Genomic DNA, 26,485 nt, shown 5'->3' with positions numbered 1-26,485 from the left:
TAAGGCCCAAGAAGGAAATGTTCCCTGGCCCCCACCAGTCTGCCAGACCTCCCGCCTCAGCTCCCACAGCCCTGAGTGCCCAGCGTCCACCTCCCCAGAGCCCAGCAAGTAAGAAACCTGCGGCGGAAGGACTGAATCAGGGGGACTTACCCTTCCGGGCGAGGCGGATGCAGTTCAGCCGGGTCTCCTGGAGGCACAGATGGAGTGGGTCTCAGCACTGCTGAAGCCAGGACCCGACCCTCCCCAGAGGCAACCTTAGACAGGCTGTCTTAGCCCTGGTCAGGGTTTTTCTGGTGTGAACTGTAACTAAACACACCCCACCGGCAGGAGGGTCGACGGGGAACCAGGGACAGAGGGGCCAAGAAGGGGAGGGGTCCACAAACAGACCGATGCCTTAGGAAAGTGGAATGAGATGGGTGGGAACAGGAAAAAAAAAAAAAAACAAGGAGGGGGTAAGGAGGAGGTGCTCAGAAATGAGGGTAGCGCTCAGGTCCAGAGGTCCGCTTGGCCAGGGGGCAGCCTGGAAAGGAGCGATCCGAGGAGGGAGGAGCCTGGAGAAGGGCGGGGCTTCAGGGAGGGAGGAGGCGGGTCCTAGGCTTCAAGGTCAGGTGAAAGCCAGACGAGGAGAGGGACACCCTCTGGAGCCAGAGGAACCTGAGATGGAAGACCAGGGCCTCAGGAGGCGGCAGGGACCAGACTGGGAGCTTGGATAGAAATGAATCCGGGAAAAGCCCACCAGGCTCCTCTGTCATCTCTGGGATTCTCCAGACAGGAATACTGGAGTGGGTTGCCATGCCCTCCTCCAGGGGATCTCCCCGACCCAGGAAATCAAACTCGGGTCTCCTGCATCGCAGGCAAATCTTTTACATCTGAGCCATCAGGGAAGAAGCCCCCGGAAAGGGTTAGTACTGGAGAGAAGGTGTCTGGGGTTAGGAGGGCAGGGCTCAGATGGGTAGGCAGAGGTGCACAGGGCTACGGGAGGCCTGGGCGCAATATGGGGAAGGAGGTGGAGAATACGGTTAGTGGGAGGCGAAGGGTGGAGGGGTAGAGGATGGGGCATTGTCTCCAGCTTCTGTAGCAGCCTGCTCCGGCCTGTCCTGAGCCTGCCCCCCTCCCCTACCGCCCCCACCACGACCCTGGCCGGCCCCTCACCCCCTTCAGGTGGCTTGCTGCCTGGAAGTAGATGAGATAGGCCTTCCTGGGCTCAAGCGGTGGGTTCCAGAAGCCGCGGTAAGTCTGGTTGTCACCCACGGTGAAAGGCATGGCCTCAGGCAGACTGCTGGCCGCCAGTTCGGCCCCAAAGTAGTGCACCAGGCCCCGGGCCAGCGCTGCATCGAAGGTCAGCGGCACCGGGAAGCAGTCCTGGCTGCCAGGCTCCCGCCGGAGTCTCCGCGGCCGCTCCTCCTCCACAATCACCTGGTACACACTGGACATGGGGAGGGAACAGGGCAGTGGTCACAGTGGCCAGAGGACAGGGAGAGCTATCTGGTGACTAAGGGTGCGGACTTTGGGGTCAGGCTCAGGACAGCCCTCATCTCAGCTCTGGGCAAGTCACTTAGGCTCCCTGGGCCTCAGTTTTCTCCTCTGTAAAATGGGAATGATTACAGGGATGGCTGCATAAGGTAGAGGTGAGCAAAGAGGCAAGTTTAACAAGCAGCCAGTGCCTGGCAACTGTTATTACTGTAACTAAGGCTGAAAGTATGTGGGCCCTGCTCAAGCCAACCGAGCCCTGAAGCTCCACCCTGACTCCTAGGGCCTGGGAACCTCAAGTCCCGGGCTCCAACCAGGTTCCCAACTGTTCCCTCTAGGCCTCAGTAAATTCGAGTAAGACACAATGCATTCATTCATGCAGAAAGTTTTTACTTAGCTCAGACATGAGTCCTACGCTGGGCACCTGGGGCTCTGGGCTTCCTGGAACTGGCCTCCAGTGGGGGAGCCAGTCACTGAGCAGGCAAACGAGGTCACACTAAACCTACGTCTCGAATACTCTCCCAACCCAGAGGCAGCCCTGGGTCTGCAGCTCTGAGCCTGCCATCTCCCAGGCCTGATGGCTGATTTGTGTTCCCTGGTCTCTGTCTCCCGATCCCATCTTGTGTGTGTCTATTTATTTTCATCACCATACTGAATGGCCTTGTCCTATGAGCTCCTCCAAATCCTCTGTGGAACAAAGCCAAGAGTAAATAAATGAATGCTGACAAATTTAAATCTTTCCACTCCCAGCCTCAGTCACGTCTGGGCGTGTGACACCCCATACTGACAGCCTGCACTCTGGGAAAGTAGAAATGCATTTTCCTTGCTCTCCAGCTGTTTTTTTTGTTTTGTTTTGTTTTGAGCTCCCAAGTTAGGAGGGAATCACCCTAGCACCCTAAGATTTAGGCCAGACAGGTTCATCCCATCTTTAGCCAGCCCAGGCCCCTCTCAACTCCATTTCCCAGGCCGAGGTCAGGCCTCCTCTGGCCCCAGGTCCCGCCAGGAGATGCTAATAATCATGAAGCGTGAACAAAGCACATCTTGATCTGGGACAATCACCATAAGGCACAAAGGAAAGGGAGGCTCAGAGAGGTGAAGGGACATGTCCAAGGTCACACTGTCATCGGGCCTCTCCACCTCACATGGTCCATTCCTCGCCCCATCCCAGGCTTGCCTGAGACGCTGACTGGGCTGCTCACAGGATCCCCCAAGGGGACAAGGAAAGGAGAAGGTGCTTCTTTTTTGGAGTAGTTGGGTCCCCAACTCCTCCCAATTCAGAGGCACCAGTGTCCTGAGCCTCCTGCAAAATGCCAAATTCCACTGAGCTCTGCAGACTTCTTCCTGCAGCTCCCGTTAGTGTCTGGGAATCAGCCCAAATCAGACTGTGCAGTAGCAAATATAGGGAGGCAAAGCAGGAGGAAAAAGTGAAAGCGAGGAGGAGTGAGGAAGTGAGTGAGTGTCAAGAGCACCTGGGAAACCCCCTGCCACCTTAGGGGGTCTCAGTAGGACTCTCTCATGGCCAACTGCAGGCTGTCACCCTCTCCTGGTGCCTGAGCTTTTATGGGAAGGAGGGGGTGGACCAGAGGGCCAGGGAGGCTCCATGACTTCAAGGAAAGGTACAGCCTGTACAGGCTTTCAAATCCCAGCGCTATCGCTTACCAGGCATATGGCCTCAGGGGCACATTATTCAGGCTCTCTGAGCCTGCTTCCTGATGCGGAAAATAAGGGTGCTGATACCCACTCCACCGGCTGCCGTGAGAATCAAATGACTCATGCAGGTAAAGTCCCTAAGATGACGTCTGGCCCACAGGAAGTGTGTGCACACATTGCACAAACACACTCACACTCTCACATACACACACATCACACCCACAATCTCACACACACACACACACACACACACACACACACCCCATCTTATCTCCAGCACCTTCTCCCCAACAGAAACAGTCACTGCAGCATCTGCTTTCTCTGCAAAAAAGTAGGGAAGCCAAGCTCTCAGACACTCCAGAGAGATGACCCCATGTGGCCAGATGCCCTAGCCTTCCAGAAAACTCATCCTTGTGTCTCCCTCGACAGGAACCCCCAAGGGAAAAGCTGGGGAGAAATAAAGCCCCAAGGTGTCAGAGGTAGGTCCTCTGGAGAGATCCAAACAATCTCCTGTTCAAGATCTTGTGACAGTCACCACCAGACAGCCCACGACCTGAGGGGAGTGAGTGCCAGCCTTCCACCTGCCCAGGATCACAGAACATCCTCCTCCTGACACTCTGAACTCTGAGGAGGAGACTGAGGGAAGACAAGGGTGAGCGGGCCTGGGTTGGGGTTCTGGGTCAGAGCACAGGCCTCTTTTACCGCCCTGACCTCCCGCCCCTCCGTTACATGCATGCCCACCTGATGGGCGCCCCGCGGCCCTGTGCCGGCCTCAGAAGCACGGTGATGGTGTTCTCAGACTCGCCCAGTGGTGACGGCATGTCAGCATAATCAAAGCTGGGCGCTGGGGGAGGGGACAAGGACATAAGCCCGGAGCCTGGCCACTGCACCAGGAAGGCCAGGCCTCCAGGCTCCTTGACCTCTGCCATCCGACCACTTCCCCTTCAGCCTCTGCCTCCCTGTTCCCTCTGACCTGAGCTTCCCTGACCCCTGACCTCAGCCCTCGGATTCCACCAACCATCTCCAGAACCCTCTGAGTTAATCCTCCCTGACCTCACCCTCTAAATGGTTCATTTATCTCAGCAGGAGTCCTCCATTTCCACCCCCAAGAAGCCCCACCTCCGTGCCCAGGGGACTCTGGCCCTCCCCAGAGGGGCCAGGCTATGTCAGGCGGGGCTCACCTGAGATGTTGGTGGTGATCTCGGTGAGCGCCGCCTGGCCAAAGCCTTTGCCCGTGCGGGCCCGCACCGAGAACAGGTAGGTGGTGCCCGGGTGCAGGTTAGAGAAGACATGGTAGGTCTCGTTGCGGAGCTTGGAGATGGTACGCCGTGGGCCCGGCACGTTCACCGCCGGGTCTGACGACTCAACACTCTGGTAGCTGATCTAGGGGCAGAATGGGCAAGAGGCAGGCTCAGGGGTGGGGAAGTAGCCTCCCACCCATCATGGTTCAGGTGAGCCAGGGAAATGGCTGGGCAAAGGCGGAGGCTTGGGGGAACCGTGGGTACCCTCAGCCCAGGCCTCTGGGTACCTTTGCCTTCTGCCTTCAGGTCCCCCATCACCCATAGGGTATGGACCCCAGCCACAGCTGAAGGAACTCCAATGATCACCTCTGTTCTCCCACCCCACACACTGCCCTCTCCAACCTGTGGGCCCACCGTCCACCAGGGCCCCACTGACCTCATACTGAGTGATGAGGCCATTGGGTTCCTGGGGCTCCTCCCACTTGAGGAAGATCATGTCCTCCAGCGGAGTGAAGGTCAGGGACTCAGCCGCAATCCCGCCAGGCACTGCGAGGGAAAGATGACACGGGGCAGGGAAAAGCGAGCTTTGGAACCAGATTCCAGCCTTGCCATCTCCTAGCTGGGACGCTTGGACCACTCAGCCTCTCTGAGCCTTGGCTTCTTCACCTGTGAAATGGGGATGATAACAACACCTCCTCGACCAGAATTAAATGATGTGATGTACATAAAGCCCCAAGGCAAATACCTATCAGCACTCTCATATGGTCCGGCCTACGTCTGAGCGCTCAAAAAGGGCAGCTGGCATTTTCATTACTGTGCAGGAGGCATTTCGCAGGAAGAATGAATGCTCCTATTTTGTTCCAGCTGAGTGGTTTTCAGAAAATACAGACATTTGCCAGAAAAATGAAAACAACTGCCTTACAGTGGCAGGATTATGGGTGGAGATGTTTTCTTGTCTGAAAATTACTAATTACACAAACAATATGTTCAATGTAGAAAATCAAAACAAGCATAAAGAAAAGTAATGGTACCGACAGTTCCATCACCCAGAGATAAACACTGTCAACATTTCAGCAGAAGCCCTTTCAGATATGGTTTTGTTTTGTTTTTGTTTTAAGGTATCATCTTCACAGCTGGCTCAAGGAATTTCCTCTAGGAAGAGAATGGCCTCCTTTGTTTGGGAAAACACTTTGATAAACCTTTGTGCGGAAGCTGAACTTCTAAGATAGGGGAAGGCGGAAACCAAGATAACAGCTCAAGAACCTTGGGTTAAAATTAAGTTAACCAGGCAATTCCACTATTCACCCACCAAAACGTTAAAAGGAAAAAGACAATTCCAAGTGTTGGTGAGGATGCAGAGCAACTGAAATTTTCACACACTGCTAGTGGGAGTGTAATTCAACACAACCGCTTGAGAAAACTGGATATATCTCATTATGAACACAAACCCTGAAATCTAGCTGTTCCACTCCTAGGCATAAACCCATCAAAATTGTGTAGATCTTCAAAAAAAAAAAAGAATCTACAAGAATTTTATTTGCAGCACAATTTAAAATAGTTGCCGCCACCGCTGCCACTAAGTTGCTTCAGTCATGTCTGACCCTGTGCGACCCACAGACAGCAGCCCACCTCTGTCCCTGGGATTTTCCAGGCAAGAACCACTGGAGTGGGTTGCCTTTTCCTTCTCCAATGTAAAATAGTTGAAAGCAACCCAAATGCCTAACAATAGTAAATAGGATGAATAAATATTCACATAATGGATTATTCAGCAATGAGAATAAATTCTCTAGAACTGTACACGCAACTTGGCTGAATCCCTCAAGCATAAAGCTGAGACAGAGAAGCCAGTCATAAAAAGAATATACACTGATCAGAAAAGGTAAAACCACAACTACAGACCTATTGGAAGGACTAAACTCCCAATGCTGACAACACCTCCTACTGGAGAGAATTCTGAGTACATGCTACCCCAAAATATGTCACTTGGAATAAGGATTATCTTGAGTTGAACTGAGAAGACAATATAGGAGCATACACAAGAAAAAATTCTCTACCTTTCCCCTATTTGCCTAAAAGTAGGACATACATTTGCACAGGTGCCCCCCACCCCCCGCCACCTGGTAGGACAGAAGTTAATCATGGAGAAACCTCTGGACCCTTATTAGCCCAGAGGAATCTACCTAACAAACTTTACTGACCACCATTAGTTTCCCCATACATTTGATTTCCCCTAATTTGCGGCCCCTAGAAGTTTGAAGTCCTTTTCTTTTGTCTTGTCACTTTTCTAAAAATTCATTGTTCTTGGGTTAAGATGCTTTATAAACCCAAGTTCTTACCACTCCTTTCAGTTACTCATCACTGAGTACTCCCTATTATATGCAAAGCGTGTGTTCATAAACTCCTGTTTCCTATAATGGAAAATAATCTGAATATATATATGTGTGTATATATTCATACATATATACATTATATAAGCTTTTGAAAGATTAATAAAATTTATTTTATTATATATAATAAACTGAATCCCTTTGCTTATGCCTAAAACTAACACAATATTGCAAATTAACCACACTTCAATTTTTAAGAATATATAACAAAAAATAAATAGAATTTATAACAAAAATTTGTTTAATATTTTTATCTTGTTAATCTATCTTTGCTCAGTCAATTTACAGGATCCGAGCCAATGAACCTCAGATAGGTAGGAGAAAAAAGTTAAGTTTCTCCTCCCCTACATTTACAATGATTTAGGGTAAACCCCTCCAGACTTCACTCCCACCCCCAGCAAACCCTCATCAGTGCAGGGCACAGGGCATACACACTTCCTCAGGTGAGTGGGGTTTTCTGGAAATTGAGAAAGGCCTTGAATTTTATATCTGGGCCACTGCTGTGCAGACAGAAAATTGTACATGTGAGGAAACAAACAAACAAAAAAACTATTAACCAAGGAGCTTAGGGGTACCTGGGGATTTACAGCAATCTGGAGGAAGGCTTTGGACCTGTGCTGAGATTAGAATGTAGCTGTTAAGAAAAACAGCTCTCAAACAGATGGCCAGGTTTGAAACCCAGCTCTGCTACCCATCTACTAGTAATGGGACCTCATCGGCAAAACGGGAATGGTAACAGTAAACAGCCAGACAAGGTTGTCATGAGGTGCGTGTGCATTAATATATAAAAAGCGTTCTGAAATTAATGAATGTGAGCTTGATATAAGTGAAACAGTACACTCAACAATGACAGAATGAACATTTTTTTCAAGTAGATATGGAACATTTACTAGAATTTAACCATATATCGCTGGTGGCTCAGCTAGTAAAGATTCCACCTGCAATGCAGGAGGCCTGGGTTCGATCCCCGGGTTGGGAAGATCCCCTGGAGAAGGGAACTGCTACCCACTCCACTATTCTGGGCTGGAGAATTCCATAGACTGTATCGTCCATGGGGTCGCAGAGTCGGACTGAGAGACTCACTCACCTACAACCATATATCAGGCCATAAAGCATGGATCAAATTTCAAAAGACCAAAATTAGAGCGTGTACTCTGACTATAGTGTAAGCCAGAAATCAATAACAAAAAGATAATTAGAGAAATCCCAGTCAGAAATCAAACAACGTAATTCTAAATAACTCGGGTCAAAGAATGAATCATAACAGAAATCAGAAAATATTTTAAACTGAATGATACTGAAGATAGGATATAGCAAAACTTGTGTGATAAAGCTAAAGCAGGGCTGAGGGAAATTTATAGCTTTAAATGCATATATTAGAAATGAAGACAGGCTCAAAACCAATGATCTAACAAGCTTCCATATCAAAAAACTAAAAGAACAGCTGATCAAATGCAAAGAAAGCATTTTTAAAAAGAAATAGCACAGAACGTAAGTATAAAATTAAAAAAAAAATAAACTAGGCCAAAATTTGGCTCTTTGTAAAGATTAATAAAATTTATATACCCTTACCAAGAACAAACATGAGGAAAAAAGAGAAGACACAAATTACCAATATCAGGCATGAAAAAGGGAATAGCACAATAGATCCTTCAGACATTCAGTAAATATAACAAGAGAATATTATAGCCAACTTTATGTCAAGATAGTTGACAATTTAAGTGAAATGATCAAACCCCTAAAAACTCAGTACACCAAAACTGATACAAAGACTAGAAAGCCTGAATATTCCAATATCTATTTTGAAAATTAAAATTGTTATTAAAAACCCTGCCACAATGAAAACCCCAGGCCGAAATGACTTCCCTGGTAAATGTTCCCAAACATTTTAAGGAAGAAATTATACCAATTTTACCCAAAGTCTTCCAAGGAACAGATATTAGTATCATTACTCTGTTATCATACAGTCGGCTTAAACCTAAGCAAAAAATCTCCTACAGGAATTTCAGTCTCAGACACGTAGCGTCTGTGGGCACCAGGGATCAGGAGGCCTCTTACCGTCCTCGTCTGTCTGGAAGGTGACTTCCTTGCCCTCTTTGCGCCCCTCGGGGTTAGTGAGGACGAGCCGCACGTGGACATTCCGGTAGGGCAGTAGGTTCTTGATGGTGTAGCGGCTGACACCCCGCTCCATCTTCACACACTCCCGGATGGTCTGGTTGTGGCTGCTGCCCAGGGTGTAGTGATAGCACAGGGACACCGAGTAGGTGTGGCAACGTGTCACGTTGTAGCCCAGCGGTTCCCACTGCAGGGTCAGCTGGCGGGCCTGGATCTCAGCAAAAGCCAGGCCTTTGGGGGCCCTCATGGGCTCTGGGGAATCCAAGTAACAGAAAGCATAGAAGAAATAGGTGGAGAAGTAGGATTAGAGAGAAAACATCAGGCAGCTGACTAGTTTCAACCCTCATTTGCCCCCAAGAGTCCAAGAGACCCCTCAGTGCAGCAAAAAGGGAATAAAGTATATGTTTTGGAGTCAGGCAGGCCCACATCTGAATACTGGCTCTGTCGCTTGCAGCTGACAACTACTGGCTAAGTCACTTTATCTCTCTGAGCCTTAGTTTCCTCATCTGCAAAATGGGATAATAGGCTCGATCTCATAGGATGGCTGTGAGGTTTAAGGTAAAACATGCAAAGCACGTGTAGCAATGGCTAATACACAATGTGAAAGTGGCTCAGTCATACCCAACTCTTTGTGACCCATGGACTATACAGTCCATGGGATTCTCCAGGCTAGAATACTGGAGTGGGTAGCCTTTCCCTTCTCCAGGGGATCTTCCCGACCCAGGCATTGAACCAGGGTCTCCTGTATGGTAGGCGGATACTTTACCAACTGAGCTATGAGGGAAGCTCCAATACACAGTAAGCCATCAAAAATATTAGCTATAATTTTTTTAATAATACAGTTTACTTCCTATTCCAAATTCCTTCTGAAGGAAGTTAAGACAGTCTGAATCAACCAACTGTTGTATTTTTCTTCATTCTCTGTTAATTCCAAACTTGTTCTAAAACAGTTTACAGTAATATGTACAATATAATAATACAGAGAAGTCAGCATAATGGGGGAAATGAGAGCCAAATAACTAAATAATGCCAGAGAATGTTAGGAAAATAGAAATGCATGCCATTAGGTCCCACATGGAGCTATAAATATAAGGCTCAAATTAGGTGATGAGTTCCCTGGCTGCCAAAGAAAAAAGGGAAATACAATCTGTTCTATAAAGATGATGATGATGATGGCTGTAAACATTCTTGGGGGCTTTGTCTGTGCCAAACATTGCTCTAGAGGCTTTAAAATGCTTTATCTCATTTAACGTTCCCTGTAATCTAACAGAAAGCTGCCATTATTAGCCTTGTCGTGCAGATGTAGAAATAGAGGCACACAGGAGAGATTAAGTAACCTTGCTGACTGCCACACAGACAGTAAGTAGTGAAGCTGGAATCCAAACCTGACAGGCCGGCTTCAGAACCCACGCTCTCAGCCACCACTACTCTGCCTCCCCACGAGGAATTCACTGTCCAAAAACTAAAAATACATAAAAATAAACCAGGAAACTTCCTTGATGATCCAGTGGCTAAGACTCCACTTCCCAATGCAGGTAACCGGGTCCGATCCCTGGTCAGGGAACTAGACCCTCGCATGCTGTTACAGAGATCAAAGATCCCACGTCCAACTAAGATCTAGCACAGCCAAATAAGTAAAATATTTAAAAAATAAATAATAGAATCAGTTCTAATGAGGTGGACGAAACTGGAGCCTATGATACAGAGTGAAGTAAGCCAGAAAGAAAAACACCAATACAGTATACTAACACATATATATGGAATTTAGAAAGATGGTAATGACAACCCTGTATGCGAGACAGCAAAAGAGACACAGATGTATAGAACAGTCTTTTGGACTCTGTGGGAGAGGGAGAGGGTGGGATGATTTGGGAGAATGGCATTGAAACACGTATAATATCATATAAGAAACGAATCGCCAGTCCAGGTTTGATGCAGGATACAGGATGCTTGGGGCTGGTGCACTGGGATGACCCAGAGGGATGGTAAGGGGAGGGAGGTGGGAGGGGGGTTCAGGATGGGGAGCATGTGTACACTCGTGGTGGATTCATGTTGATGTATGGCAAAACCAATACAATATTGTAAAGTAATTAGCCTCCAATTAAAATAAATAAGTTTAAATTAAGCCAAATAAATAAATAATAAATGAATAATAGTTCAGTTCAGTTGCTCAGTTGTGTCCGACTCTTTGCGACCCCATGGACTGCAGCACGCCAGGCCTCCCTGTCCATCACCAGCTCCCAGAGTTTACTCAAACTCATGCACATTGAGTCGTTGATGCCACCCAACCATCTCATCCTCTGTTGTCCCCTTCTCTTCCCGCCTTCAATCTTTCCCAGCATCAGGGTCTTTTCAAATGAGTTAGCTCTTTGCATCAGGTGGCCAAGGTATTGGAGTTTCAGCTTCAACATCAGTCCTTCCAATGAATATTCAGGACTGATTTCCTTTTGGATGGACTGATTGGATCTCCTTGTAGTCCAAGGGACTCTCAAAAGCCTTCTCCAAATGAATAAAAAGGATATCTTTTTAAAAATTAATTAATTAACCACACCAATGCCTCTGGAGAGGCAGCTACCCAACATACTGCTGCTGCTGCTAAGTCGCTTCAGTTGTGTCTGACTCTGTGCGACCCCATAGACGGCAGCCCACCAGGCTCCCCAGTCCCTGGGATTCTCCAGGCAAGAACACTGGAGTGGGTTGCCATTTCCTTCTCCAATGTATGAAAGTGAAAAGGTAAAGTGAAGTCGCTCAGTCTTGTCCAACTTAGCGACCCCATGGACTACAGCCTACCAGGCTCCTCCGTCCATGGGATTTTCCAGGCAAGAGTACTGGAGTGGGGTGCCATTGCCTTCTCTGACATAAGGCAAGTGCATATTACTGTGCTTCATAGCCTCTTGAGGATTCTATAGGACCAGAATGTTATCCACATTTTATAAGTAAAGAAATCGAGGCTTCTTTACTTGGGGGCTCAGGCCCCAGTCCTGCATCTGCACTGAGCAGCTGTGCAATCCTAAGTAAATCTCTGGGTGTCAATTTCCTCATCTATAACATGACGGACGAAGCCACAATTACTAATGATCCTCTTCTCTCTTGCCCTCTGACTGTGCAGGTTCTGTGACACCTGCCAAGTGTCCCCAGTTAGAGGATATCAGGACACACCTTAATAAACAGGAAAGAAAGTCCTAGTGCTTGGCCTCTTAAGATGATTAAGTATGACCCTATTATCGTTTTCACATGATTAATTTGCTCAGGATGCTCCTTACAAAGACAATGCAGAGAGAAACATCAGGCTGCTCCTCACTTGTGAGCGGATGGGTAGGTGCACTGGCCAGCACAGTGCAACTTTCCTTCCTTCCCTGGCAAGTGGCCGTCTCCAGCCATACATCAGAATGCCACCGAGAGATTTCGGCACCTGAGAGTAAGGCTTACCTCTTGACTTCTTACAGAGAGCCTGGCTCTCTTATCCCCACAACAAGGCAGACCCGATCCTCACCCGACAAAAACGTTAATAGGCTGATTCCCTGCTCACTGCATCTTGAGGGCTGCTAACTGCAAGCCCACTTACCACACTTGTCTTTTCTCTGCTGTTCCTGGGCCATGGAGATTCTCCTAATGCTTTTCTATATAGTTTTGTTATAACTCATTGTTCTTATCTGTTTAGAAAGGAATGGGTGAGTTTTGTGTGTGTTCACTCTGCAGTCACTCTGCCATCTTGTTCAGAGGTCTTTGCTTTATTTCCTGAGACTTTCTGGCTCTGGTCCTGGCTGCCCGACGTGTCCTATCCCAAGGTGTCTGTGTCTGTGCCTCTGTCTGTGTCTCTGTCTACTAAAGCCAAGTACCATGGATTTACTTGCACTAGTGAGAGTGGATCTCGGTTCCCTGAAGCTCTGCTCACATCATCCCCACCCCTGGGAATACCTGCTCCACAGCCTTTACCATCCTTCCAGGTTTGGTGGAAGCACACTGCTTCCTTCACCTTCCTGCAGCGTTCAGACAAGGACACGAACCATCAACTGCAAACCGGTGACACAGGCTGGGCTGGGACCATGACCAATGAGATGGTAAGCGTCTCATCCAAAAGGAGCAGCTGCCGCTCAGTTCCGGGCCAGGTTGCCAGATCTTCCCATTAATGAAGCCAGAAATTCCAATTTTTTGTGTGAAATCTCCAGATTTTTAAATACTGGCAACCTACTCGGGTTTTTTTTTTTTCAAACCATTTTGCCAGGGGACCTCCCTGGTGTTCCAATGGTTAGGACTCCACACTTGCAATGCAGGGGGTGCAGGTTTGATCCTTGGTCGGGGAACTAAGATTCCTCACAGCCAAAAAAAAAAAAGAAAAAAAAACAACAGTTTTCAGGGCACAAAATGGTAACCTCTAACTTGAAGATTGAAACTTTCACCCTCATGCTTAAGTATTTCATTCTCCAACAGCTATGCTAGCCCCCTTCCCGCTGGCTAGACAGAGGGGTCTCTGAGAAGAAAGAGCACTTTTCTTTCTCTCCCCACCCTGAACAAATTTGGGCAGATCCAGAGGCTCAAATAGTTTGTTGACTACAGGCTGATATGTTGATTGAGGGGTGTGAATTCATGAGTCTCTCTGTGTTTCCAAAAACCATCTGGCACCCAGACACGCTCTTCGGCTGCCAGCATACACTGGCAAAACAGAACCTGGGGGCCTCAAAGCCCCAACCCTCTAAATTCCACAGGGCTGTAGGCCACTCAGAGGTCAAAGGTCTAAATGCACATTTTTTTTTTTTTTTTAAACAAGAAGGCTAACAGTTAACATCTGTTAAATTAGCCCCCAATGCGTTGATTTTAATGATGCTAAGGAGCACTCAATAACCCTGAAATATTAACTGTTGCTTGAGGAAGGGGCTTTGGAGTGGGATTGGGTACAGCAGAGTTCAAATCCTATCCCCACATTTCATTAGTTCTGTGACTTCAGGGAAGTGATTTAACTCCCTTTGAACACCAAGTTCTTTAACTAAAAAATGGAGATATAATAACACCTACTTTGAAGAGCAGTGTGAGAGTTACATGAGATGGTGTGAGTCTAACTCATAGGAGTTAATTAATATGTGCACGTTAATGGTGAGATACGGTGTCTGTAGCCACGAAAATAAAAGATGTTTGCTCCTTGGGAGAAAAACTATGACAAATCTAGACAGTGTATTAAAAAGCACAGACATCACTTTGCTGACAAAAGTCCATATAGTCAAAGCTATGGTTTTCCCAGTAGTCATGTATGGATGTGAGAGTTGGACCATAAAGAAGGCTGAGTGCTAAAGAATTGATGCTTTCGAACTGTGGTGCTAGAGAAGACTCCTGAGGTCCCTTGGACTGCAAGGAGATCAAGCCAGTCAATCCTAAAGGAAATCAACTCTGAATATTCATTGGAAGGGCTGATGCTGAAGCTGAAGCTCCAATACTTTGGCCAACCTGATGCAAAGAGCCAGCTCATTGGAAAAGACCCTGATGCTGGGAAAGATTGAGGGCAAGAGGAGAAGGGGACGACAGAGGATGAGATGGTTGGATGGGCATCATCAACTCAATGGACATGAGTTTGAACAAACTCTGAGAGATAGTGGAGGACAGAGAAGCCTGGAATGCTTCAGTCCATGGGGTCGCAGAGTCACACGTGATTTAGCGACTGAACAACAACAAGGATAAGATATACCCTTATATATAGCAGCACCCTTTATGAAGTGAAGTGAAGTCACTCAGTCGTATCCAACTCTTTGCAACCCCACGGACTGCAGCCTACCAGGCTCCTCCGTCCATGGGATTTTCCAGGTAAGAGTACTGGAGTGGGTTGCCATTTCCTTCTCCAGGGGAAATTCCCGACCCAGGGATCGAACCCAGGTCTCCTGCATTGTAGGCAGACACTTAACCGTCTTAGCCACCATGGAAGCCCAAATAGCAGCAGTATAAATTAGTACAACCACTTTTTAAAGCAATATACGTCAAAGCCCTTCCTTAAATCACCTCTGACTACTTACATGAAAGAAATAATTCAAGGGGGGAATATAGCATGATCAGCACTAAGTTTTTCAATACAGTATTATTCACAATAATAAAAATCTAGAGGCAAATAGCCCAGCCATATGGAGACACTCAGTGGACTCCTACAGACAATAAACACAATTATAAACAACATAACACAAGTAACAACACCAAGAAAAGGAAGTAGAGTGCAGAACGCTTTCCACATCCCAATGACAAGGGTGTGAAATGTGTACTGTAGGCATATGGGCAGAGATTTGCAGGAGGCAGGAAAACTAAAACAGCTGTTGGGCTAGGATGGTGAGATTTAGAGTGATTTCTTTTAAATGCCTCTACTGGTGTTATATTATTGTTTTTACAGTAAATAATACTGTGGGAGGGGAGTTTCATGGAGCCCAAAGAGATGACAACACAGCTGGCCAACAGCAAAACTATGGGTCAAGGCGCCTAAGCAAAGAGGGGGTGGTGATGCAAACGAAGAGAAACATGTGATTAAGAGGAGCAAGCTGAGTTGTTTGGATCCTGTCTGCCTGGTCCCTGCTAATTTAACAGCTTCTGTCCCAGCCAGGCCATGTAAAGTGTTTAGCAGTGCCTGGCACAGAGCGGGTACTCAGCCCACGATGGCAGCTATGCAACTCTTACTGGTAGTAAGGTGGTGGTGGTGGTTTCCAACATGAGACTGGAAGTCAGGACATTCAAACTTTGGTTCAGACTCTGCTATGGACTCACTGTGTCGATTTGGGCCAGTGACTAACTCGAAATTTCAATTTTCTCATCTGTAAAACGGGAATGATCAATAGCTGTCACCATGAAACTTGGGTTCTTAACTTACTGTATAGTCACAGGCAAGTGCCTTCCCATCTCTGGGCTTCCATCCCCTCATGTGCACACCAACAGGAGTGAAAGAGAGACTCTGTGCACCCCAGGCTCTGATTTCTTTCATACCAAGTACCTAACCAGAACTGGCCTTGAAGAGTTAAAAACACCATAACAATAATAGTTGTCATTCACTGAGTGTTCACTGTGAGTTAGGCACTCAGCTTCACAGGCATTTAATACATTTACATGCAATCACCTCTAGTTAATCCAAAACTAGAGGGTTGCACAATTCAGGCTTCACTGCTCCTCTCTTTTCCATCTACACTTATTCCCTAAAATCTAAGGACTAAATCAGGGGTTCTCAACCTTGGCATTACTGACATCTCAGACTAGATAATTTTTTGTTGAAGAGGCTGCTTATACACCGTAGGATATTTATCACCTTCTCTGGCTTCCTCTATCCCTAAGATGCCATTAGCACCCCACCCCCAGTTGTGACAACCAGACACTGCAGATGACTCCTGGGAGACAAAATCACCCCCACTAAGAACCACCAGCATAAAAGATCTCATCCAGTCTCATGGCTTTAAATATCATCTACACCATGTCTATACTGACGACTTTCAAATTTATATCTGCAGCCCAAACCTCTTCCCTAAACCCCACACTCGTAAATCCATCCGCCTGATGGATATCTCCACTTGAACGTCTAATAGGCATCTCAGAGTCAACATTTCCAACACAGAACTCCTGATCTATGGCACCCCGTCACACCTGCTCCTTCCACAGTCTGCTCCCTTGCAGTAAATGATAACTCCATTCTTTCGGCTGCTCAAGCAAAACGCCTTGGAGCCATCCTTGACTTCTATTTCGCTCTCTCACTGCATATCCAATCCATCAACAAATGCAGTTAACTCTGCCTTCAAAACAAACCCAGAATCTAACCACTTTCACCACCGCCACCACTTCCTCCCAGCTCTCAGCCTCCACCATCTCCCAGCTGACTTGTTGCAGTAGCTTCCTCACTGGTCTCTCCTCTGATCCCTTCGCCCTCCTAGAATCTGTTCTCCACAAAAGGACAAAAGTGATCCTTGTAAACATAGGAGGTGATGTCACTCCTGCTCTCCAAACCTGCAATGGTCCCCCAGCCCACCCAGAGTAAAATGGCTCTGGGTCCATATCCCCAGTATGACTTTGACCTCCTCTCCTGCCAGCTCCCCTCAGTCACTAGACCACAGTTATACTGGTCTTGCTGCTCCTCACATATGCCAAGCATACTACCGAACTCCCTGCTATTAGGTCAGCCTAGAACGCCCCTTCCCCCAGCAATTCCTCTAGCTTCCTGTGTGTGGCTCTGTCCCTTACCTCCTTCAGGTCTCTGCTCAAATGTCACCTTCTCGGGTAAAACAGTCCCTGAGCCTTTTTGAAATAACAGTTCTCCAAACCTCACACTCTCCCCCTTTCTGCTTGTTCTTCACAACCCTGATCATCAACTGACAATCTATATATTCCACTTGTTTACTACTTCCTCCTGCCGGAAAGACAAAGAAATGCAAGAAGACAAAATGGCTGTCTGAGGAGGCCTTAACAAATATCTGCCAAAAGAACGGAAGTGAAAGGCAAAGGAGAAAGGAAAAGATGTATACCCAACTGAATGCAGAGTTCCAAAGAATAGCAAGGAGAGATAAGATCAGTGATCAATGCAAGGAAATAGAGGAAAACAATGGAATGGGAAAGACTAGAGATATCTTTAAGAAAATTAAGAGATACCAAGGGAACATTTCATGCAAAGATGGGCACAATAAAGGAGAGAAATGGTAAAGACCTAACAGAAGCAGAAGAGATTAAGAGGTGGCAAGAATACAAGAACTGTACAATAAAGGTCTTGACGTGGATAACCACAAAGGTGGGGTCACTCACCTAAACCCAGACATCCTGGAGCATGAAGTCAAGTGGGTCTTAGGAAGCATTACTACAAGCAAAGTTAGTGGAAATGATAGAATTCCAGTAGAGCTACTGAAAATCTGAGAAGATGATACTGTTAAAGTGCTGTACTCAATATGCCAGCAAATGTGGAAAACTCAGCAGTGGCCACAGGACTGGAAAAGGTCAGTTTTCATTCCAATCCCAAAGAAAGGCAATGCCAAAGCATGTTTAAAGTACCTCACAATTGCACTCATTTCACATGTTAGCAAGGTAATGCTCAAAATCATCCACGCTAGCTCTCAGTACGAAACTGGGAATTTCCAGATGTACAAGTTGGATTTATAAAAGGCAGAGGAACCAGAGATCAAACTGCCAATTTCCAGTGGATCATAGAAAAAGCAAGAGAATTCCAGAAAAACCTCTGCTTCATTAACTATGCCAAAGTCTTTGACTGTGTAAATCATAACAAACTGTGGAAAATTCTTATAAACATGGGAATACCAGACCACCTTACCTGCCTCTTGAGAAACCTGTATGCAGGTCAAGAAGCAACAGTTAGAACTGGACATGGAACAACAGGCTGGTTCCAAATTGAGAAAGGAGTACATCAAGGCTACCTATTGTCATCCTGCTTATTTAACTTACATGTAGAGTACATCATGCAAAATGTCAGGCTGAATGAATCACAAGCTGGAATCAAGATTGCTGGGAGAAATATCAACAACCTCAGATATGCAGATGACTTCAACCTAATTTCAAAAAGTGAAGAGGAACTAAAGAACCTCTTGATGAAGGTGAAAGAGGAGAATGAAAAAGCTGGCTTAAAACTCAGCATTCAAAAACCTAAGATCATGGCATCCGGTCCCATCACTTCATGGCAAATAGATGAGGAAAAAACGGAAACAGTGACACTTTATTTTCCTGGGCTCCAAAATCACTGAGGATGGTGACTGCAGCCATGAAATTCAAAGACGCTTGCTCCTTGGAAGAAAAGTTATGACAAACCCAGACAGCATATTAAAAAGAAGAGACATCATTTTGCTGACAAAGGTCCATATAATCAAAGCTATGGTTTTTCTAGTAGTCATGTATGTGAGAGTTGGACCATAAAGAAAGCTGAGCACCAAAGAATTGATGCCTTCCAACTGTGGTGTTGGAGAAGACTCTTGAGAGTCCCTTGGACTGCAAGGAGATCCAACCAGTCCATCCTAAAGGAAATCAACCCTGAATATTCATTTGAAGGACTGATGCTGAAGCTGAAGCTCCAATACTTTGGCCACCTGATGCAAAGAGTCTATTTACTGAAAAAGACCCTGATGCTGGGAAAGACCGAAGGCAGGAGGAGAAGGGGGCAACAGAGAATAAGTTGGTTGGATGGCATCATCGACTCAATGGACATGAGTTTGAGCACACTTTGGGAGACAGCGAAAGACAGGGAAGCCTGGTGTGCTGCAGCCCATGAGGTCACAAAGACACGACTTAGTGACTGAACAACAACTACCCGCCAGAATGTGAGTTCCATGCAGTTTGGGCATGAGGAACTCATACACTAGCAGCCTTTGTCTATCTTGGTCACAGTCTTATATCCCTAGCAACTAAACAGTATCTGACAAATAATAGGCACTCAATAAACATGTGTTGAATGAATCTTCACATTTACCCTGTAAACATTATTATTATCCCCTTTTATAAAACAACAGGACTAAAGTTGGAGAGGTTAATCTGACACAGGTCCTTCAGCTAGAAGGTAATCTCCCCTAGAATACTCTTACCCACCACCCAAGGGTCTCTCCAAGTGTGGCATTAAACTGCGATTTAGATGGTTCTCAGATCAGCTCTTAAAAACACATGAATATTCATTGGCAAAAAAATAAACCTCAACCAAATTCTGTAGCTTATCTAAAAGTTAACTCAAAATGGATCATGGATTTATTTGTAAAACTATAACACTTTTATTTAAAAAAAAAGAATAGAAGAAAATCTTCAGAATCTAGGGCAATGCAAGGAGTTCTTAAATTTGACACTAAAAGCATAGTTCATAAAAGGAAGTTTTGATAAACTGGCCCTCATAAAAATTTAAAATGATTATTCCATGAAAGCCCAGGTGAAGAGGAGGAAAAAGACAAGCTAAAAGCCAGGGGGAAATATTTACAAACTATATACCCAAAAAAGGACTAGTATCTAGAATGTGTAAAGAATTCTCAAAGCTCAACAATAAAAAATGAATAATCCAATTAGAAAATGGGCAAAGACATGAATAATTCATGAAGAGGATATACGGATGGCAAACAGCACATGAAAAGATGTTCAACATCAGTAGGCATGGAAAGTGAAAGTTGCTCAATCGTGTCTGACTCTCTGCAACCCCATGGACTATATAGTCCATGGAATTCTCTAGGCCAGAATACTGGAGTGGGTAGCCTTTCCCTTCTCCAGAGGGATCTTCCCAACCCAGGGATCGAACCCAGGTCTCCCACATTACAGGCAGATTCTTTACCAGGTGAGCCACAGGGAAGCCCATTAATGTCACTAGGCATTAAAGAAAGGCAAATTAAGACCAGGATGGGATATTACTACACACATCTCAGAATGCCTAAAATTTTAAAAAAATAATAATAATAATGACAACACCAAATGCTGGCAAGGATGTGGAAACCTGGATCATTCATATATTGCTGATGAGAATATAAAACAATACAACCAACTCTGGCAGTTTTCAATAAAACTGCAATAAATATGCAATTACCATATGATCCATCATTTGTATCCTTAGGCATTTAGCCCAGAAAAAAATGAAAAATTATGTTCATGCAAAAACTCGTACATGAATGCTCATGGCAGCTTTACTTGTAACAGCCAAAAACTGGGACCGGTTCAGGTGTCATTCAACAGATGAATGGTTAAACAAACTCTGGTATAGCCACACCATGGGATATTACTCAGCATTAAAAAGGAATGAACTATTGATTTATACAACTTGGATGAATCCCCAGGGAACTACACTGACCAAAAGAGTCAATCTCACTGCTGAGACGATTCAATGAGAAAAGAATAGTCTTTTTCATAAATGGTGCTGGGCCAACTGGACACCCACAAGCAAAATAATGAGATTGGACTCCTACCTCACACCAAATCCAAAAATTAACTCAAAGTGTGTCAAGGACCTAAATGTAAGAACTAAAACTATAAAACTCTTAGAAAAAAATAAAAGTAAATCTTCCTTACTTTGGATTAGGCAAAAGTTTTCTAGATGTGACATCAAAAGTCCAAATAACAAAAGAAAAAGTAGATAAAGTGAGCCTCATTAAAATTAAAAACCTTTGTGCTTCAAAGGACACCATCAAGAAAATTAAAAGATAATTCACAGAATGGAAGAAAATATTTGCAAATATATCTGATAAGGGTCAAGTATCTGGAATATATAAAGAACTTTTACAACTCAATAATTAAAAGATTAAAACCCAATTTAAAAATGAGTAAAGGATCTGAATAGACATTTATACAGAGAAGGCATACAAATGGCCAATAAGAACATGAAACTTGTTTGATATTATTAACCATCAGTTCAGTTCAGTTCAGTCGCTCAGTCGTGTCCAACTCTTTGCGACCCCACGAATCGCAGCACGCCAGGCCTCCCTATCCATCACCAACTCCTGGAGTTCACTGAGACTCACGTCCATCGAGTCAGTGATGCCATCAAGCCATCTCATCCTCTGTCATCCCCTTCTCCTCCTGCCCCCAATCCCTCCCAGCATCAGAGTCTTTTCCAATGAGTCAACTCTTCGCATGAGGTGGCCAAAGTACTGGAGTTTCAGCTTTAGCATCATTCCTTCCAAAGAAATCCCAGAGCTGAGAATGGACTGGTTGGATCTCCTTGCAGTCCAAGGGACTCTCAAGAATCTTCTCCAACACCACAGTTCAAAAGCATCAATTCTTCAGCGCTCAGCCTTCTTCACAGTCCAACTCTCACATCCATACATGATCACAGGAAAAACCATAGCCTTGACTAGATGAAACTTTGTTGGCAAAGTAATGTCTCTGCTTTTGAATAACTATCTAGGTTGGTCATAACTTTCCTTCCAAGGAGTAAGCGTCTTTTAATTTCATGGCTGCAGTCACCATCTGCAGTGATTTTGGAGCCCAAAAAAATAAAGTCTGACACTGTTTCCACTGTTTCCCCATCTATTTCCCATGAAGTGATGGGACTGGATGCCATTAACCATCAAAGACATGCAAAACCACAATGAGACACCACTTCATATCCACCAGGAGGGTTATAAACAGAAGACAGATAATAATGAGTGTTAGTGAATAAGTAGAGATACTGGAACCCCCATACACAGCTGATGAGAATGTAAAGTGGAACGGCTGCTTTGCAAAGCAATCCAGCAGTTTCCTAAATGGTTAAACATAATTACCATATGATGTGTATATGCTATACCCTCAGGAGAAATTAAAACATATGTCCATATAAAAATCTCTACATTAATACCCATAGCAATACCATTCATAATAACCAAAAAGTATAAACAATGCAGATGCCTTCCAACTGATAAATGTATAAGTAAATTATGGTATGTCTACACAATAGAATATTATTCAACAATAAAAAGTACTAAAGCATGCCACAACATGGACAAACCTTGAAAAAGTATGCTACGAGAAAGAAGCCAGTCACAAAAGACTACATATTATATGATTCCATTATATACAAAATGTCCAGAGAGGCAAATCTATAGAGACAAAAAATAAATTAGTGGCTGTCTAGGGCTGGAAGTATTAACGGGACATGAGGGGAGGGGTGGACTGCTAAAGGATACAAGCCTTCCTTTGAGGGAGGGGAAAATGTTCTAAAATTTATTGTGGTGATGGTTGCACAACTCTGTGAATATACTAAAAACCACTGAATTATACACTCTAATGAGCAAACTGCGTGAGATGTGATTATATCTCAATAAAGCTATTACCAAATTAAAAAGGCAATTCAAAAGATTACATACTGGGACATCTCCGCAGGTCTGGTGATTAAGAATCCGACTTCCAATGCAGGAGACATAGGTTTGATCCCTTGTCTGGGAAGATCCCACATTCTGCTGGGCAACTAAGCCCATTTGCCACAACTGCTGAGCCTGTGCTCTAGAGTCTGTGTGCCACAAGAGACACCACCACCATGAGAAACCCTTGCACAGCAAATAGATTATCCCCTGCTTGCGGCAATCAGAGAAAGACCATGGGCAACAATGAAGACCCAGTGCAGCCAAAAAGAAATAAATACATGTAAATAAAGTGAATAAATATCATGCGAAGAGTTGACTCACTGGAAAAGAACCTGATGCTGGGAGGGATTGGGGGCAGGAGAAGAAGGGAACGATAGAGAATGAGATGGCTGGATGGCATCACTGACTCGATGGACATGAGTCTGAGTGAACTCCAGGAGTTGGTGATGGACAGGGAGGCCTGGCGTGCTGTGATTCATGGGGTCGCAAAGAGTCAGACACGACTGAGCGACTGAACTGAACTGAACCAAAGAAAAACCTAAAAGGTTATATACTGTATATATATATAATGTATGATTTTATCATCTATACAACATGTTTTAGAAATGAAGAACAGATTAGTAGTTCCCACGGGGTTGGGGTGGAGGGACAGCAATGATACAAAAGGGCAAATCAAAGGATCCTTAAGCTGATTGAATTGTTCAGTATCTTTTGACTGTGGTGGTAGATACACAAACCAACACTAAAATAAACTGTATGGAACTAAATATACACACATACACACAAATGAGGACAAATGAAACTGGGTAAGTCTGAATAAGATCTGTGGATTTTGTCAATGTCAGTATCTTGAGAGTAATATTACACTACAGTTTTGCAAAATGTTACCATTGCAGGAAACAGGGTAAAGTGAAAAGGAAAATCTCTTGTATTTTTCCTTATAACCACATATGAATCTTTTATATGGCAATAAAAATTCAACAACAACCACAAAAATGCTGAAATCACAGAGTAAGAAAATCATTCTGTTCTCAGTCTCTCTTCTGATTAAACAAAAAAGTCTCCTCTGGTGCAGGTGTGCCATCGCTCATAACAGATGCTTTACCCTTTTAAACAAGAAAAAGCAGACCTCAGACTTAAATGCCCAGATGAGAGAATCCAGCTAGAATTTAATAATATGCTTTTATTTTATGCTGTTTAGTTGTTTATTTTATCTAGATGATACAGTGTAGAATTAAGAACACAGATTCTGAAGCCAGCCAGTCAAGAGTTCTAATCCCTTACTGTTCTGCTACTTACTAGCTGTGTGACTCTGAGCCAGTCACTTAACATCTCTATTCATGATAATCTGTACAGAGGTTACAGATTTTACACCTCATCTGTAAAATGGGTACTGACAAGAGTACCTAGATCATGGGGTTGTTGTGAGTTTTAAATATGACACACACACATGTGTCCTTCACAGAGTAAAGTGTTAGCTATCATCCTTTTCTTTACCATAACTGGGATGGAGCGAAAATCACAATGGTTCAGAAAGTTTGAGAAGCACAGAGGGAGGCCATACTACCCTCAGAATGTGCCCTTTGCCCCTCGGTTGCCCTGAGTCCATACTTGGGTATCCGGAGGAGGTAATGAAGCCAGGAAGCACCCACCTGCGCACTTGGTGCGGCTGACGAGGGGCGGCCCCGGACGGCCGGTGCCACCGTCACCCGGGCGCGTGAGCAGCACGCTGATCTCGTACTCCGTGTCGGGGTCGAGGTGCCACAGCTTGTAGGTCTGCAGGCTGACGGCGTGCACCTCGGCCCACGGGCCGCGCGCCATGCGGTACTCAATCTCCTTTCGCACGATCGGCCCGTCGCCAATGATGGAGTTGGTGTTGAGCTGAATGATGAGGTAGGTGGGACCGGCGCGCAGCAGCTGCGGGGGTGCAATGGGGGTAGGGGGCTCTGCAAGGAGATGGGGGAAAGACGGAGCCAGACGGATGCCGCTATGAATCCCTGGCTCCCAGTTCCTCATTCTGCAACACCCAAAACCCCTAGAGCCCTTCTGGTCCCTCACCCCTACCCTAGGCTCCTCATGCAGCCCCCCAAGTCCTCGACTAGACTGCTTCCCCTCACTAAATGCCCAGGCCCTAAGAGACGCCGAACTCCAAAAGCCGACCTTGCCCCTCACCTCACACCTTCTCCCTCACTCCCTTCCAGATCCCGAAGTCCTCGCCTCTAAGGGCTGACCACTTGTCAGTTCGGGTCAACCCTGGGAGGCCCACAGCCCGATCCCGCCTCGCCCGGGTCACACCTTGACCCAGTCCCCACACGGGCCCACCTCTCAGAGGGACCTCCTCCCCACCCTGACCTTCAATTAGGACTGGATCTCCCAGGAAATGACGCCCCCTCCGCGAGCCCGGCCCGGGAGGTCAGAGCACACCAGGAGTCGGACGCGGCCTTCCCTGCCCGTCCGCGGGCCACGCCCCATCGACGAGACTCCGCCCCCCAGTAGAAGCCACTCCCACCCCACCTTCGCCCGCCCCGCCCCTCGGAGGCCGACTGCTCGCTCACCCTTTACGATCAGCTCAGCGAAGTTGGAGACGCCCGCTCCACGCGGGGCCTGGGACACGCAGCGGTACAGGTCCTGATCCTCGCGGCTCACGGCGACCAGCGGGAAGGTGGCCAGGAAGCGCCGGTGACTGATGTGCCTCACGCCGGCCGCGGGCACCAGGGCCCCGCTCTGTCGCTGAGCCGGGAGAGGGACCAGTGGGTCAGGGGAGCCGGGGAAGAAGGGCCCAGATCTCAGTCTGACCCGGGCGAACGGAGTGGTAAACTGTCCCGGCCCCATTTCGCCATCCCGAAACTACCCAGGGACGTGTGGGATTCCTGGAACCAGCCCTGCCCTAAGAAGGTGTGGGGCCCGATTACGGGAATGTGGTCGCTCTGCCTCGGTGGCGGGGTGTGGTTGGAGACGGGGGATGGCGGGGAGGGGGGAACCTGGAGCCGCGCTCTGATGTCGGAAGAACGGGGCACTCAAGAGGGCAGAGAGCCTAGAATGAACCAGGACGCCTGTGTTTGGGCGCTGGAGAAGGACAGAAGGCCTCAGCCCTCCGCAAGGGAGCTTGAACTTTTCGTAAGAAGCTGGCTAAGGTCCCCCCAACACACACACACACCCCGGGCACCCCCAACCCCCGCTCACCTGCAGAAGGAAACGCTCGGCCTCCGCTGCTCGGCCTGCCGCCATACACTGGAACGAGGCGTTCTGGCCCGCGTTGACCTCCACGTCGCCCAGGCGGGAGAAATGCGGGGCCTTTGCTGCCGGAATAGAGCCCTGGCGTAAGCTGGGCCAGCGCCCCCCTGTCGGCAGGAGCCGTGGCCGCCCTCACCCCTCACCTTGCGCCCCACGGGGCCAGGACTCACCGCAGGGGTAGCTGAGAAGCAGGATGTCATCTAGGCCCATGTAGCCCCTGCGGTCTGGGGAGACAAGGGCCTCAAACAGCACCTGGGGGAGGCAGGAGGGTCCCTGTCACCTGACATTTCTCCAGCCCTGCCCACAAGAGCCCCCTTTCAAGCTCTGCTCCAGCCCCATCCTCCCCAACAAGCAGAGGTCAGCCCCAGCTCACAATTACCCTCCATACCAAGCCAGCTGGTTGTGGCAGAGGGTGTCAGCACGCAGAGCTAACAAGGTCAAGGCCAGAGGTTCCATCCAACCCGGATGGATGTTACCTTCAAGCCGCAAAACTTGGCAGCCAAGACAGGGTTTCCAAGTCAGCACTATTCCAACGCACCCCTTCCCCAGTCACAAACTATCACTGTTAACAATGACCTCTGATGCTGAACCCAGACTGAACCATTACTGAAGAACCACAGACTGGCCACTGACCTTGACCACA

General features: G+C 46.7%; 1 protein-coding gene across 6 annotated transcripts in view; it reads right to left on the bottom strand.

Annotated features, from left to right (window-relative positions):
* The window catches only part of PTPRU (protein tyrosine phosphatase receptor type U), an 88,597-nt gene that overhangs the window by 40,913 nt on the left and 21,199 nt on the right, over window positions 1-26,485 (bottom strand). For 4 of the 6 annotated variants that reach the window (XM_086365383.1, XM_086365376.1, XM_086365373.1 and 1 more), the window contains exons 4-13: window positions 26,013-26,094; window positions 25,792-25,907; window positions 25,164-25,338; window positions 24,261-24,554; window positions 8,807-9,115; window positions 4,798-4,907; window positions 4,302-4,503; window positions 3,862-3,964; window positions 1,153-1,426; window positions 151-187 (exon numbers count right to left, since the gene is read on the bottom strand). In XM_086365383.1, coding sequence (XP_086221509.1) covers window positions 151-187; window positions 1,153-1,426; window positions 3,862-3,964; window positions 4,302-4,503; window positions 4,798-4,907; window positions 8,807-9,115; window positions 24,261-24,554; window positions 25,164-25,338; window positions 25,792-25,907; window positions 26,013-26,094 — 1,702 coding nt within the window. Of the gene's footprint in view, window positions 1-150; window positions 188-1,152; window positions 1,427-3,861; window positions 3,965-4,301; window positions 4,504-4,797; window positions 4,908-8,806; window positions 9,116-24,260; window positions 24,555-24,960; window positions 25,085-25,163; window positions 25,339-25,791; window positions 25,908-26,012; window positions 26,095-26,485 lie in introns of those variants that run through there. The other 2 variants (XM_086365401.1, XM_086365410.1) reach the window with 1 other exon arrangement.

This window comes from Bos grunniens, chromosome 2 (assembly GCF_055505025.1).
Source record: "Bos grunniens cultivar Pamir isolate PY7600 chromosome 2, Bosgru_T2T1.0, whole genome shotgun sequence".
NCBI classification, from domain to species: domain Eukaryota; kingdom Metazoa; phylum Chordata; class Mammalia; order Artiodactyla; family Bovidae; genus Bos; species Bos grunniens.
The sequence above is the reverse complement of the archived record's forward strand: the minus strand, read 5'-3'. Positions and strand labels throughout refer to the sequence as shown.